At 40.6% G+C, this 14,441-nt stretch overlaps 1 protein-coding gene across 1 annotated transcript in view; it reads left to right on the forward strand.

The window, feature by feature from the left end:
• The window catches only part of TOX3 (TOX high mobility group box family member 3), a 28,351-nt gene extending 14,216 nt beyond the window's left edge, over positions 1–14,135 (forward strand). The window contains exons 4-8 of the mRNA XM_009885063.1: positions 6,692–6,961; positions 8,352–8,579; positions 9,943–10,023; positions 12,220–13,579; positions 13,623–14,135. Coding sequence (XP_009883365.1) covers positions 6,692–6,961; positions 8,352–8,579; positions 9,943–10,023; positions 12,220–12,960 — 1,320 coding nt within the window. The 3' untranslated portion in view covers positions 12,961–13,579; positions 13,623–14,135. The remainder of the gene's footprint in view (positions 1–6,691; positions 6,962–8,351; positions 8,580–9,942; positions 10,024–12,219; positions 13,580–13,622) is intronic.
• Positions 14,136–14,441: the final 306 nt, after the last annotated feature.

Here is a 14,441-nt window from a genome sequence, read left to right on the forward strand (position 1 = left end):
ATACAGCAGACCTGAGCTTGTACTGCTGATTTGGAGAGAAGCTCCTCATGCCAACAGACTCCTGAGATCAGAGCCCAGATCTGTGCTGTGAGTCACGCGCGTCGGGATCGTGCTGTTGGGTATCTTGTCCAAAGGCAGCGTGATTCAATATGCTTTAAAGCATGGTGGATGTTTGGGGGGAAGACTGTGGAGAATCTGTTTTTAAATGCCTCTACAAAATGGTGTAAAGATTAAATTATCAAGAAGTTGTGAGTTAGGTGATGCTAAAGCGTCAGTAGCAGCCACTGTGGATAGGTGGAGGGCTGTAGCAAGCCTACGGCGCTGTCCATCTGCAAGAGCAGAAGCCTTTCCAGAGCAGGAGGACTCAGTTGCAACGGAGGCGAGCGAGCAGCATCACCCCTTCAGCCCATTTTGGGGGCTGCGGGGGGAACCCACAGGGTCACAGGAAAGTAAATGGGTAAGAACAAAGTTCCCGAACAGCAAATGCTCCGTGCTACGGTGATGGGGCATCTTGGGTAAGAATTACAAGCCCTTCAGAAAAAAAGTCTGTGTCTCTTAGTTTGGTAGTTGTGTGATTTTGGCACTGCAGTGAGCTTTTAGTGTTTCTTCACCATGAAACGCAGCATTTTGTTAGAGATAGCTGAGCGTGCTGTGAAAGAGCTGGTACCAGGAGAGGCGACAGAGCAGCGTTGCAGAGATGTCTAGTTCTGGGACCCGGAGAGGTTGTCTGGCAGGTGGCCGGGCTGGTTGGCCCTGTCCCGTGGCACCTTCTTGCTGGGAATCGCATCTCTGAGGTGGTGCTGCACTGCCTGGCCCCAGAGTGCTCCTGCTGCCTGACGCCCAAATGTGGTTCCGTGGCAGAAATGGTTTTAGCTCGTGGTTTGGTGGTCTCGCAGCACTCTCGCCACCCTCTGTAACAGGCTCTGCCCCCCCCCTCCCCGCTCTGAAGGAAGCTCTGCGCTGCGCAGGGGAGTATGAGGAACACCGGCCGTGCGAGGGGTCACTGCACACGTGGTTGCAGATCAGACCCCAAAGGAAAGCAAGGGACAGTAAATCAGAAAGAATCCAATAAACCATGTTAAACTAACTGGGAGGTTGCAGCCATGTGAAAAATTTCTGTCATATAGCAGGAGATGAATTTTTGGAGATCTCTGAGACTGCCAGAACAAAAGGAGGTAGTTGGTCAGTTTTGAGGAATACATCAGTGGGTCCTCACGTTTGTTGGGTTTGGTTTGGGTTTTTTTTCTCTTCATGTCCCTTCTCTGGCTTATGTGCTCTGTGTGAACAGAAAAGAGTAATTTCTGATGTAGTGGGACTGGGGGAGCACACAGACCAAGAAGTTGGGTATTCTTCGTGTTCTTCAGGCAGCAGAGTGTGCAAAAGCCTCCTGTCACCAACCGATCCAGCTGCAGACATCATTTTTTGTTCCAAACCAACATGTATTGTTTGCTGTAGCCTTTACTTGGGCATTAAATTAGGTAAGGTTTACTTTTCTACAGAGACATGAAGCAAAACATGGGACTTTTCTCATTGCCAGAGAAAAGAAGCTGCAGCTTGTAGCGGATCTTCTGATAACCGCAGTTTGACAGATCTATTACTGATGGCAGTATCTGAGGAGGGGAGAGGAAGGACACTTCTTCAGTGGTGGCAGTACCAAGTGCAACTGTTTTGTATTTTATTAAGTAAGGGTTTAATCTCTGACAGAGAAAAGTGTCCCGTTCATTTGATTTGTTTTGACTGGCAGTGAATTCCAATCTTGTAAAAATTTAGATTAATGGATTCTTTTATCTGTACTTTACTTGTGGAGAAAGAGAGTATTGAGAATTTCTACTAGAGATATGCTGACTTGTCCAAAAGGAAAGGGAGTAATTTACAGACAGGGACAACCACAGATTTCAGTCTTTACATGGCAGTGCATTTGCTTCAACTTAAATATATCCTTTAAAATATTACATCAGCTTATGGTACATTGACAGTGACGAATTCCTAAGGCGATAGAATATGTAATGTTTTAAGTCAACTTTTGAAACCGGGGCACAGTGAGCATAACCATAAATGTTGGGTTTTGCATAGTTATTTTTGTTGGCAGATTTCTCACTTTCCTTAGAAAACAAGCTCACGCAGCGGTGGGTCAGATCCCAGCCCCACGTCCTCCTGGAGGCACCTCCATGGGCTCAGGCCTGACGTGGCTACAAAGAGTCTCACTGGGGGTGTTGGCTATTGAAATGATTGGCGGCTGCAGACATCGATTTTAATCAAGACTGCGATATTACTCAAAATGTTCTAAAAAAGTAATTTCCTAGTTTTGTTTCTAAATATCATGTTGAATGTTCCTAGAGGTTAAAATTATGTCAGGGTAGAAATCCAGGATAAAACTACTGTACATCAATGAGTCTCAAAATGCAGGGGAAGTACGAGTGAGGGCATCTCTCGGTGTATCGGCTGGATGCACTTATCTGTCAAAATAAAAACTAGCTGTATTAACTATTGGATGCTTAATGAGTTGATAACAGAAGTATGAACTGTCTTTTATTACTTTGATTTTTCCCTCAGTTCTCAATGTTATGTTCCGCTTTCACTGGCTCAGGTACAGCAATTGTTGAAAAACACCTTTGATAATACTGTGTAAATTGAAATGTGGGAGTTCACACATTCCTTTTAGTTTTATAAATTTCATTACTCTATTGTTTGCTTTCCAGTGGCTGTTGAGGAATTGATATTTACCAATTTTTGAGAACTTATACTTTTACAAATCAAAGTAAAATAAGCTGTATATTTGGCATATGCCATGCGACTTTTGGCAATATGACTAAATATGACTTCTTGGGCATGACTGTCTAAATAGATTAGAATAGTTGGGAGCAGGATAGTTTGATGGACAGATATCCCCGTGTTTCCTTTGATGAAGCCTTTTATGCGTCTGATGCCAAATGTCTTTCTAATGTGTGCTACTGGAGCTGTGCAAGAGAGTGGTGACAGAAAGCCAACGTGCCGGGATACAGTCACCATAAAGCTGTTTTGAGAAGAGGGAAACGTTTTGGACCATATTTTGCTTTTCCTATCTGTGTGTACAATTGAAGAGACCAGAGAGGTGGCTGGCATTCCCCTCAGTAAGCGTCTGTATACCTTAGGTTTTTCGGTGGCACTCCTGTAGGATAACAACAGATCTGAGATCTGAGACAGTCCTTTCAGTCTGCAGAGGAATCACACAAGTTATTTCTCTTTGGTTTTCCGTTTCACACATTACGTTCTTGTTTGATTGTCATGTTGAGTAAACCAGTGGTTGAGTTTTGCCTGGCTGGTGTTAAAATCACCAAGTTTTGCCTAGCGTCAGTCCAAGACTCTAAAGCCCATCAGGCTCAATCAAAACTCGATTCTGTCCACTTGAGAAGGTCACGAATTTTCGTCAGAACTGATCTGTCATTTTTGCATAATGTTACAAAAAGCCTGAATGCTCATAATACTTGAGTATCACTTTTCCTTCTGGTTCAGTTTATGTAAAATAACTTGTGATCTTCTCCCAAATTTTCACAGTATTCTCAGTGGATTATTTTGAATACATGAGCTTCTCAATTTTCATCTAGTGATGTAATTAGGATGTCATGTGGCTGTTTTAGGGCAGTAAAACTATATCCACGCGTGCTCCTGATATAAGATGATTTTCGTTGTTAAACATTTCAAAATCAAAATGCTACTGATCCTTTTAGCTCAGTGTCGGTCTTTGTAGTATAAAGGAGAAAAAAAAAGAGTTAAGATAATCGATGGAAATTTTGTTTTCTTGATGATAGATTCCTCCTTAGAAGATTTTGTTTGCTCAGGAGCCATATACAGATGCTGTGAACTTTAACGGTGCTGTTGACTAGTTCCCCTACCTTCTTGCTACTTGCCAAACCACAGTGCAGACATAAAAAATGGTTTATGCTTCTTTGTCTGAAGGCTCTTCCGTAGGTACCAGAGGTTGTTGAGGCCCACAACACTGTACCACAAAGTAAAAAATGAAATTCTCAGTCCTTTCTTTGTGATTTTTTTAAAAATATTGATTAGCCATATAACTTAAATTTGAAGTGCAGAAAATACATTTTGTCATTATATGCACTTATGATGTAAATGATAAGAGATTAGAAATGACACAAAATATTTTCTTTTATATAGTATGTCTTATCTGTTTGGTGCTAGATAGCCAGTTGTAAAATATTGTTGTTTCAACTTCTAGCTTTTACTGTAGGTTTTAAGATTTTAAAAAAAAAAAAGGCAGCTTAAAAATTAGGAAAAGATACAGAATAGAAAAACTGGAATTAAATAAGTGGATGTAAAAAAACACACAAGCATCAAATAGCGTCAGAAGAAGGGACAGTTAAGAATTCATGGGCTTGTGTATAAAATTAGATTCTGGGTCAGTGCAAGTCAAGAGAATTTAGTCTCAATAAAATCATAGATGCAACCGAAATGACAAGACTTGGAGTAAATGGTTTGTAACCCCTGTCATGGCATTTTGTTGCCTAGGTGTAAAGGCCAGAAAGGGCTGTACTGTGCCCCAATAAAGAGAGAACAAAAGCTACACTTTTAGGTGTAGAACACCTCCAAGAAAGTACTGCCTGCAAAATAACGAAGAAAGTTAATTTCTATGAGAGAAGGTCATGATGAACTCCACCTTTGCTTTACCAGCAGAGTTTTTCTTCATGCAATAAAGTAATGTCTGTAAACTAAAATGAATGGAGTAATATGCAGAAAGGGATATCCTTTTACAAAAGACTTTGAATGCCTTCTAGATGCTACTGCCAATGCAAGTCGCAAGCAAAATGACCCTATAGTTAACGGTAGTAAATTTTCATAGAAAGGTGCCCTGAAGCAAACGAGTATTTCAGCCAGTAAGTCTGATGTTTTGATCTTTCTCTATCAAGTGCTCCACTTTTGGCACGTGCATTCATCTCCAAAGAGCTGCACTCCTTTACTGAAATTAAAAGAATTGAAGAAGTAGGAAAAGCAGCGTGGTGCGGTGTGGCTGAGCCCAGCTGGGCATGGCTTGGAAGGAACGGGGAAAATGAGGGTGACCCCTCCTGTGTACGATCTGGATCATGGGCTTGTGGGGTTAGCTTCATCTGTCCCGGGCCCAGCTGCAACACTACAAGTGCTTTTATGCTAAGAAGGATTTCTTTTTTCTATATAGGCTTCGGCAGAAAGACACATGAATGCCAAATTTGGAATTAATATGATTTATTGCTGTAGGGAAGCATTGTGCTGCAGCACTCGTACGTAAGATGGATGAGACAGGGTCTGCATCTTCTCTAACAAGTGAATTGCTGCTTTCTACGGCTGCGCTTGTCCCATCCGAGAAAAGGTTTCCAGGAGCACAGAAGCACTGCCTCTGCTGGGGGAAGAGTTGAGAAAAGTGAAAGTCACTTGGGCTAAACTTTCCGCAGTGCTGACAGGGGTTTTTGAAAACTGGTTTGGGCTTTTCCACACTTCGTAAGAGAGCACTGGGAAGGCCACACTCAGTTGTGGAAGTACGGTGGACTGTACGCTGGGCTCCCGGCTTGGCTGTTTTGTTCTGTGTCATTTCATTAAGGATCATTGCACCTGCTGCTAATTGCGATCTGGGTTATTAATAATGAAAGAGTTTGCAAAATCTAATTTATTTCTCATGTTTCTGTGTGTTCAAACAAAGGCTGTGGATTAATCAGGTTGCTGAATCAATTTGTGAGCTATTTATTCTCTTCATTTATTAACTGTTTTAAAAATCTTCTTTTCTGTTTAAATCTTCATTCATTGTCTATTGATCCATGTGTGGTTAAAAATAACAAAACCGAGTTGTTCATAGGCAGATCCCAGTTGAGTTTACCTTGGGGGTCTCACTTCTTTTTATTTACAAATGTGGTAAGCGTTGTGCAGAGGTAGAAGAAGACACAGTTTGTGCCCTCGAGAAACAGTAGAAGCAACACCATGCAAGCGCTTGAGTTTGAGACATGAAGTACAAGAAGAATAAAGTCGGTGATTGATACCTAGCTTGTTACTTCCACATGTGCTTGATTGTTGGATTAAAGACAAAAATGTGCAGTTTTGTGTGGTACTTGCGAACGCAGATTTTTAGGAGCGATTAGGGTTGCTGGAACGTTTCTCCAGCATGCTGCAGTGTCGGCACTCGAGACCTGGCAGGGCAGCGTGCTTTGTTTAAAACAACTTTCAAATCCCACTCAGACAGGGTTGCTTTGTACCTACTACTGTTACGAGTAACAGCTGAGAATAATTGAATGTCAGTAAAGGAAGATGCTTTTCTCTCGCCATATATATATATCTCCCTCCCGCCCTGGTTTTGTTTATGTTTTGCATTTGACAGCAGTTTGTGTGTTCTCGGTTGCGGTGTTTTCCCGGTAGCGTCAGTCAGGCTGTTTCCCTGTTGTTTGTGTGGGTATTTCACACCGCATTAAGAGAAGAAATGTTTGAAAATGGGGAAATGCAATTTTTATTCCACAAAAAAAACCCTGCCCACAAGCAGGGGAGCGGTGTAGTCCGGGACAAGTGTGGTAGCTGTAGCTGCATTTGATTTATTAAAAATGCATTTGTAATTCATTAAAAAGCAAGGAAGCAAACTGCAAGTTGACAGCATCAGTTCTGTAAGCCTGTGAAAAGAACTTCACCTGATAATGCTATATGGTCACTGCTAACCACTGAATAACGTTTCAATCTCTTTTAGGACCAGAGTCATGCCCAAGTTTCCCAGTATCGACAGGACCACTCTCTGATTATGAGATCCATTGTCCACATGACTGATGCTGCTCATTCGGGAATTATGCCTCCTTCTCAGCTAACCACCATTAACCAGTCTCAGCTAAGTGCGCAGCTGGGGCTGAATTTAGGAGGCACTAATTTGCCACACACTTCTCCCTCCCCTCCTGCAAGTAAATCAGCCACTCCTTCCCCGTCCAGCTCTATAAATGAAGAAGATGCAGATGAATCAACCAGAGTAAGTTATTCCGTGCACTGCAGCGAATGAGCTTGACATGGCTATGTGCTGTGTTTTTGTCAACGGGGCAGTATCATCTCAGCTGCAATGTGGTCATATAAAATACAAATGTTACAGAATAGGGGAATATACTGTAACGGCATTTACAGTATATACAGCATTTGCTGTTTAGCTTCTTTGCTTAAGAAGTTTCCATAATATCCCCATAATAATAAATGTAAGAATAGACATATATATATATATATTTAGTCTAATACTATCATAATTCATTTCAGATTTTATAGATCTGGTGAATCTCTTTACTCGTCAACTTTGGACAGTTTTGTCATTTTGGTATTCTCTAGAGTCATATAAAATATAGATGCATTTAGATAGAAGTAAAATAAGATTTCTTCTAACTGAAAGTTCAGTTAATTTACATTTTGCTTTAAATAAATCTGTTATAAAAGGAAAATTTTATCCAAAAAAAAATAAAGCACAATTGTTATTATAGCCTTGTATTTAGAAGGCCTACTTTAGACTGTTCCATGACAGGCTTTCTCATTAAGTTAATGGAAACTGTGCATATGGAAAGATCATTGTACAGGATCCTCAAAATATCAAAGCAAAATGACTATCATAGAGGTATATTTCGAGCCACTTTATTGCCTTGCGGCAATAATCTGTGCATAGTTCAACAAAAGAGGGTAGGGGACGGGAGAAGCGCACCGGAACCAGAGTTCCCTGTGATTCGGGGAGCGCTGCTCTGGGATTCCCCCGGGGCCGGAGGGCAGTGTTGGTGCAGGGCGGTCCCTGGCCGTAACGCGGAGCCTCCAGCGCTGCTGCACGGGCACCCAACTGCCCGGGGAGGGAGGTGGGTGGTGGGTGGTGGACACGGAGAGTGTTCGCTGCAGGTGGATAGAAACCGCGGAGTTGCTACTGCTTTTTGCCTGAAGGGTGGGTTTTTCAACCCCTGACCTACGTCTAAGTCTGGGACTCAGGAAATGCCTCCAAGCTCTTTGTCTTGAGTCTCTACTGCCAAAATCACATCTTAATGGAAGAACATAGATTGCCTATTCAAAATATACTGTACATTTAATCTTAATTTTTTAAAATACAAATTAGCGTTGGGGTGTACTTTTTTAGGTCAAGCTCGTAGGGTTGACTCTCTAAGCCATGCTTACAACGAATAGTAATTTTTCATGCATTTATTTTCAGTAGATCTGATGAGATTAAGCTGAGACTAAGTACTATTTGGTAGGAGAAAGGCTTGCACAACAGGACTTTCCAAAATGTTGCCTATATAGTAGCTTTATCCATGTATTATTAAGTCAGACTGTTAATAATTTTTGGACTTAATCTGGTTTATTTCATGCATATATTCACTGTTCTTGTTATTACTGTTTCTCAGGCTACTGGGGAAAAAAGAGCTGCCCCGGATTCTGGCAAGAAGCCCAAGACTCCAAAGAAGAAGAAAAAGAAAGATCCCAATGAGCCACAAAAGCCGGTGTCAGCATATGCCCTTTTCTTCAGGGATACACAAGCTGCAATTAAAGGGCAGAACCCAAATGCGACATTTGGAGAGGTTTCAAAAATAGTGGCATCTATGTGGGACAGTCTAGGAGAAGAACAAAAACAGGTAAAAAATTGATGCAGAGTTGTCTGACAAGAAGTAAAACAGTAATCCTTGTAAAAAAAATCCTTCTATCTCTACTCTGAGTGGACCACGTTCCTTGCTGATGTAGACCTCTTGCTGTGTAGAGCCACATTGATTTTTGAACTTGCTGAAGACCTGGCATCTAAAAAGCATTTTGTTATAAGAGCCAGCAGGTAGTATTAAATGGCTGTATTTGTCTTTAAATTTTAAAGGGCAGTTTGTAAAAAAGCTCAGGTGATATTGTCCTAGAGCCCTGTTAAGACTATCTTTTGATGATTCCTATTTCAAAGCTCTTGTTTCCTATTAATCAGAAGTTAGAAGAGAAAAGGGGAAGGTACAGCACATTTACCATTTCCCTTTGATCTGCCTTATGAATTTGTTACAAAGCGTGTTGATTTCCAACCTTTGAAGCCAATCCTCTGTGCCTCGTTACACTGTCGTGTGTGAAATGTTATCTCCAGCTCAAACTTGGTACAGAATGATGAGTTTTGTTCTTCCTTGAGGGTTGTTATTCTTTCTATACACATGTAACTCCTACACACGGATTGAAGGAAAAAAAATAAATAATCCTCTGAGGCTGTTTGCCTGTTGATACTCCGTGCAGCTCCCAGTGACAGTGAATGGAAGCTGCGATGGAAGAGTAGATTCCCGTATAGGACACCTTCTGGCAAGATATGAATGATTCTTGTTTGTGAAATACATTTGGAAACTTTTAGTCTCATCTAACAGATGATGGTGAACATGATTTAAAAGTGAACTTTAAATTTACTGGTGATTAAAAATACAGATTAATTCATTTTTGCCTAGCCTTGTTTAACTCAATGGGATTCTCTCGTACTGGGTTTGGGGAAAGTGAGTTGTCCAAGCTCTGTGAACCACCTTGTCTAAAGGCATAAATATTTTTTTATACATAGTTTGAATATTTGTTTAAAAAAAATTGCCTAGGCGTATTTTTGCTATTTTGTACTACTTCAGATACTTTTTAACATCTGAAATACTCAGTGTTCTATTGTCCCTGTTACTTAGAGTCATTAAAACATCATTTCCTGGGGAGGTAAAGTGTGCATAGGGAGTCTTGTCAAACAGTTGGCTGCTCTAGCAGCTTTTTTTATTCACGATAAATCAACATAAATTGTGGTGCACGTCCAGCGAGGAGACCTGAAAGTCTGTAACCACTTGCAAGAATATTTAGATCTTTCAGGGAAGAAAAAGCACATAGAACAGTAGTGTTTTCAGGTTTTTTTGGTCTGTGTGTTTTTTGTTTCTTTGCGAGTGATTTTGAGAGCATTCTGGCAAAAACATCTTTAATAATTGAAGTTGGTGAAATTGTGGTCTCTTTTAATAGGTATATAAAAGAAAAACTGAAGCTGCCAAAAAAGAATACCTGAAGGCACTTGCTGCCTACAGAGCCAGCCTTGTTTCGAAGGTAAGCCCTAATAATGCCTTCAGTGTGATGCAGGTTAGCTTTTGGCAATGGTGTTTATATATTGGGGGGGTATGCAAAATAAAAGTAGAATCCTAGGATTTCTGTAATACAGCTCTACGAGGTGTTGTGCTGCTGCTTGAACCCTGCTTAGTCTCTGCGAACAAGAAAATTCATCTCCCCGATGGCACAGTAATGATTACCAAACAATAATTTCGTAAATGTACATCTTCCATTATCCAGGGAGGCAAAATAACATGCTTCGCTACAAAAGTAAAACTCAGTCATGAAAAATATACTGACCTTTTGACACTAACGTTTGCAAGCTATTTGCAGAGTTTTGTTTTTCCTTAAGTGCTACTTCTCGAAAGACAGACTTGCTTTGCGTGGAGCTGGAGAGCAGTTATTGTGTGACAAAGCTTAAGTATTTCTTGCAGGTGAGGGGAAAAAAAAAGGCATCGTGGCTCTGAATTTGGAGAGTGTTTACAAATGGACTAGCTGGCAGTGAGCCACGTGGAGTATTTTAGCGGATCCCGAGTTAAAATAAAACTCATGAAGAAAACAAAGCTGTGCTGTCTTATTTGAGAATTTACCTTTTAACCGTCAGCACTGCACTGGTTGTAGATCTGTTGCATCTAAATAATATAAAAAGAAATATGCTTATGGCCATCTAAAATATGGGTAAAAATTAATCAAGGTGATTATTTCTCTCATAATATTTCATAAAGATCAATTATGAAAGTATCTTCCATCACAACAAAGCAAGAGAAGAAAGTGATGTTATCTAACTCCTGAGAATATTTATTTGAATATACATCTGCAGAGCATTAGTAAATCACACAGAAAGTTGCTGTGTATTTTAATTAGAGATTAAAAATACAAGAGTAGAAATTACACAGGCGTTCTTGAAAGCTGGAAGATTTTTTCTTGTGTTGAGAAGCTGTGTTGTTCTGTTGACTCTAGGACTTAGATGATATTCTCAAAGCCTTTAGTATCACAGGGCTAAGTTCGATGGCAGCTGGAATTCTAAATACCTTTGAGGGAATTTATTTTGTGGGTTCTAAGTTCCCTTTTCAAAAACATCAGAAATCGTATTTTCTCCCCAAATCCATGGGACCTGGACTGCCGAGTAACCCGTGGGAACACTGCGAGTGGAACTTACACTCTAAGTCCAGTATTCATCTCATCTGCACTAACTTAAGACATCCATGCTGTAGCTTTTTCATCCGAGGGGGTTGCTGAGAGTAGGGATGGAATAGACACTTCTGCAGCACAATTTGACACATTCTAAGGTAAATGTCTAAAACATGTCAGTTAATTGTGCTGGAGAAGACTTTTTATTTTTGTTGTCTTTATATAGGGATTCTAGGCGACTATTCTACATGTCACGTACAATGCAGATGCTTAGAACTATGAAAGCTGAATTCTACCTTCGGTGCTTAAATATATCTAATTTAAGCATACATAATATTTATAAATGTATCTAAAAAACTATGCCTTCAAAGGCACCAGAATGCCTCGTTTATTGCAATAGGCCTCTTCGGACTGTAGTTTTCTGACAAGTTTGCCTTGTCAGAAACCCGCATGACCCTGAAGCAGGCAGGATTCCCTGAGCAGGGCACCCCCTGACGCAGCTGGACCCCTTCCAGGGAATTCAGCTGGGTGCTGTGACAACGTTCCCTGGGACCTTAGTGTGCTGTAGATACCTGGGACTTGATGCCTTAGATGCGAAGAACTGCAAAAAAACCCAAGTTAAAATAGTTGTCTGAGAAATTTCATTGTTTGTGCACTACTCTTCTGCCATGATAACTGGTACTGGGGGGATATGCTTCTGCTCAGATTTGTCTCCCAGAGAACAGGGTGTTTTTTTTAAAAAACATAGGCATAGAAAGCGTTGGGCCTTTATAGCTCTTTCAACCACAAAATGTACGTGACATCTGTGGCTTTCTGGTGGCGAACAGGGGCACGAGTTAGTTTGTTGTCCAAGTAAGAACAGGAGGTACCGTATACAGAGACAGATGAAGAGGTGATGTGGTGGATCGGGGGATCAGTGATCTTTTTCAGATTGCTGATTGACCTTTTCTGATAGAAAACAAAAGATGAAAAAGTCTCCCGGAGTAGCTGTGACTTTTATTTCCACGTAAACAGCAACAATGTTTTTTCTGTTGAAAATATGACAAATTTCTTTTCCAAACACAGGCTGCTGCAGAATCTGCTGAGGCGCAGACAATTCGTTCTGTTCAGCAAACGTTGGCATCCACAAATTTGTCTTCCTCCCTTATTCTGAATACTTCTCTTTCTCAACACGCAACAGTGTCGGCATCTCCTCAAACTCTTCAACAGTCCCTTCCCAGAGCAATCGCTCCAAAACCTTTAACCATGAGACTGCCGATGAATCAGATTGTAGCTTCTGTTACCATTGCACCAAACATGCCAACAAACATTGCCGCTCCCTTGATAAGCTCTATGGGGACAAATATGGTGGCGACACCATCTTCCTCTCAAGTCAGTCCCTCCATGCAAAGCCAGCAGCACCAGATACAGCAGCTCCAGCAGCAGCAGATGCAGCAGATGCAACAGCAGCAGCTACATCAGCATCAGATGCATCAGCAAATACAACAACAGATGCAACAGCAGCATTTCCAGCACCACATGCAACAACATTTGCAGCAGCAGCAGCAGCATCTTCAGCAGCAAATTAATCAACAGCAAATGCAACAGCAACTGCAGCACATGCAGCTTCAGCAGATGCAGCAGCAGCAAATGCAGCATATGCAACACCAGTCCCAGCCTTCTCCTCAGCAGCACTCCCCGGTAGCCTCTCAGATCACTTCTCCCATCCCCGCCATGGGGAGCCCCCAGCCAGCACCCCAGCAGCACCAGTCACAAATACAATCTCAGACACAGACTCAAGTATTGTCGCAGGTCAGTATTTTCTGAAGATAAATGATCTTGCACCATGGCTGTGTGTTGATGGAGGGGGTAGGGGTAAACCATATTTGGCTGGAAACTGTAAATTGTGTATGGTAGTTATGCAGGGATGCATAACAGATCAAATGATCCTCTAAAGTGTCTATTAGATAGGCAATAAAGAACTACAATGTAGCTGTGTATCATCTTTTAGCCGACTATAAATCATTTTGTTTTAAAAAAAAAAAAAAAAAAAAGCTGTGCTCTTTTTCATGTGATGCCTTTTTAATTTATTTAAGCTTTACCTACGATATGTGAATCAAATGGCCTAATAAATACCTGGACCTTATGACTGCAAAATGGCCTTTCAGAGTTATATGATATAACCCTTCTTTCTCTAAAAGTGAATAATGCACTTCAAGGCAGTATGAACTCATGAAGCCCTTAAAGCACAGTTGTAACTACCTGTAAAACGATGATTGGATTTCATACAATCATACTTGTATGACATGAGTTAGTTGATGGCATTTTTTGTCATGAAAAAATAGAGTAAATCACAGATTTTTGCCAAAGCTCTTCATTTTTTTCTCTCCTAAATGTCTTCAGAAAAACAAATGCAAGCAACTGAACTTAAAGGTTTGACCCAACTGTTGTGGTTTGGGCGGGTTGGTACCTCAAACCGGGACACCCAGCTTTTCACTTCATTTCTCCAAATAAACCTACCATAGTTTGTAAGAAAATATATATTGACATTTACCCTCTTACGTTAATTCCAGTTACAGAACAAATGTGAATATTATATTCTGTGTCGAAGTGATGAGTTTCAGATTTAATACACTGTATTTTTAAAAGGGAAATGCACTTAAATAAAACTGTTATTACAGAAAGCTAAGATGAAAAATGCAAGAGTTTTTAATACGCTGTAAAACCAGTAGAATATTTAAATGAAACTCCACAACCGAATAATCAATGTAAATATTTTCTTTAAAAGTTGTAAGTTTTCATATCATGTGTTGTAAAGTTTTCATAAATGAGGCTTTAATGTAAACACTGGTAACATGAATTATTAATTGCTACATTGCTTATTGTGTTTTTATGCTGTTTTATACTTTTTTATGAGTTATGATAGCAGCAATTAAGTTGTTTGTATTTTGCTTATCTAAAATAAATGCTTTTATCTTGCTATAGAATAAACACATTTCAGTAAAACTGATGGGCATAAGTCTTTGAGAGAAAAGCCAGCAATGTTTCCTTATGAAAACACTTTCTTGGGAAATTTATTTAACTTTTTTGGATTTTTATTTTATCAAACATACTGGGTAGATAGGTACCGATGGGAACCGAGTGTGTGATCAGCTCTTGTACCCGTAAAGATGCGCTGCTGAAGAGTCGCGTACGACTTCTCTGAGGTTTCTACGCCTTACTTCAGGGAGAGAGCGCAGGTGGTGGAGTTACAAAGCGTTCGCGGGACCCTGCGTTACATTTACCCTCAGGAACGGGACAGCGAACCT

The sequence above is a fragment of the Charadrius vociferus genome, unplaced genomic scaffold (genome assembly GCF_000708025.1).
Source record: "Charadrius vociferus isolate BGI_N301 unplaced genomic scaffold, ASM70802v2 scaffold475, whole genome shotgun sequence".
NCBI classification, from domain to species: domain Eukaryota; kingdom Metazoa; phylum Chordata; class Aves; order Charadriiformes; family Charadriidae; genus Charadrius; species Charadrius vociferus.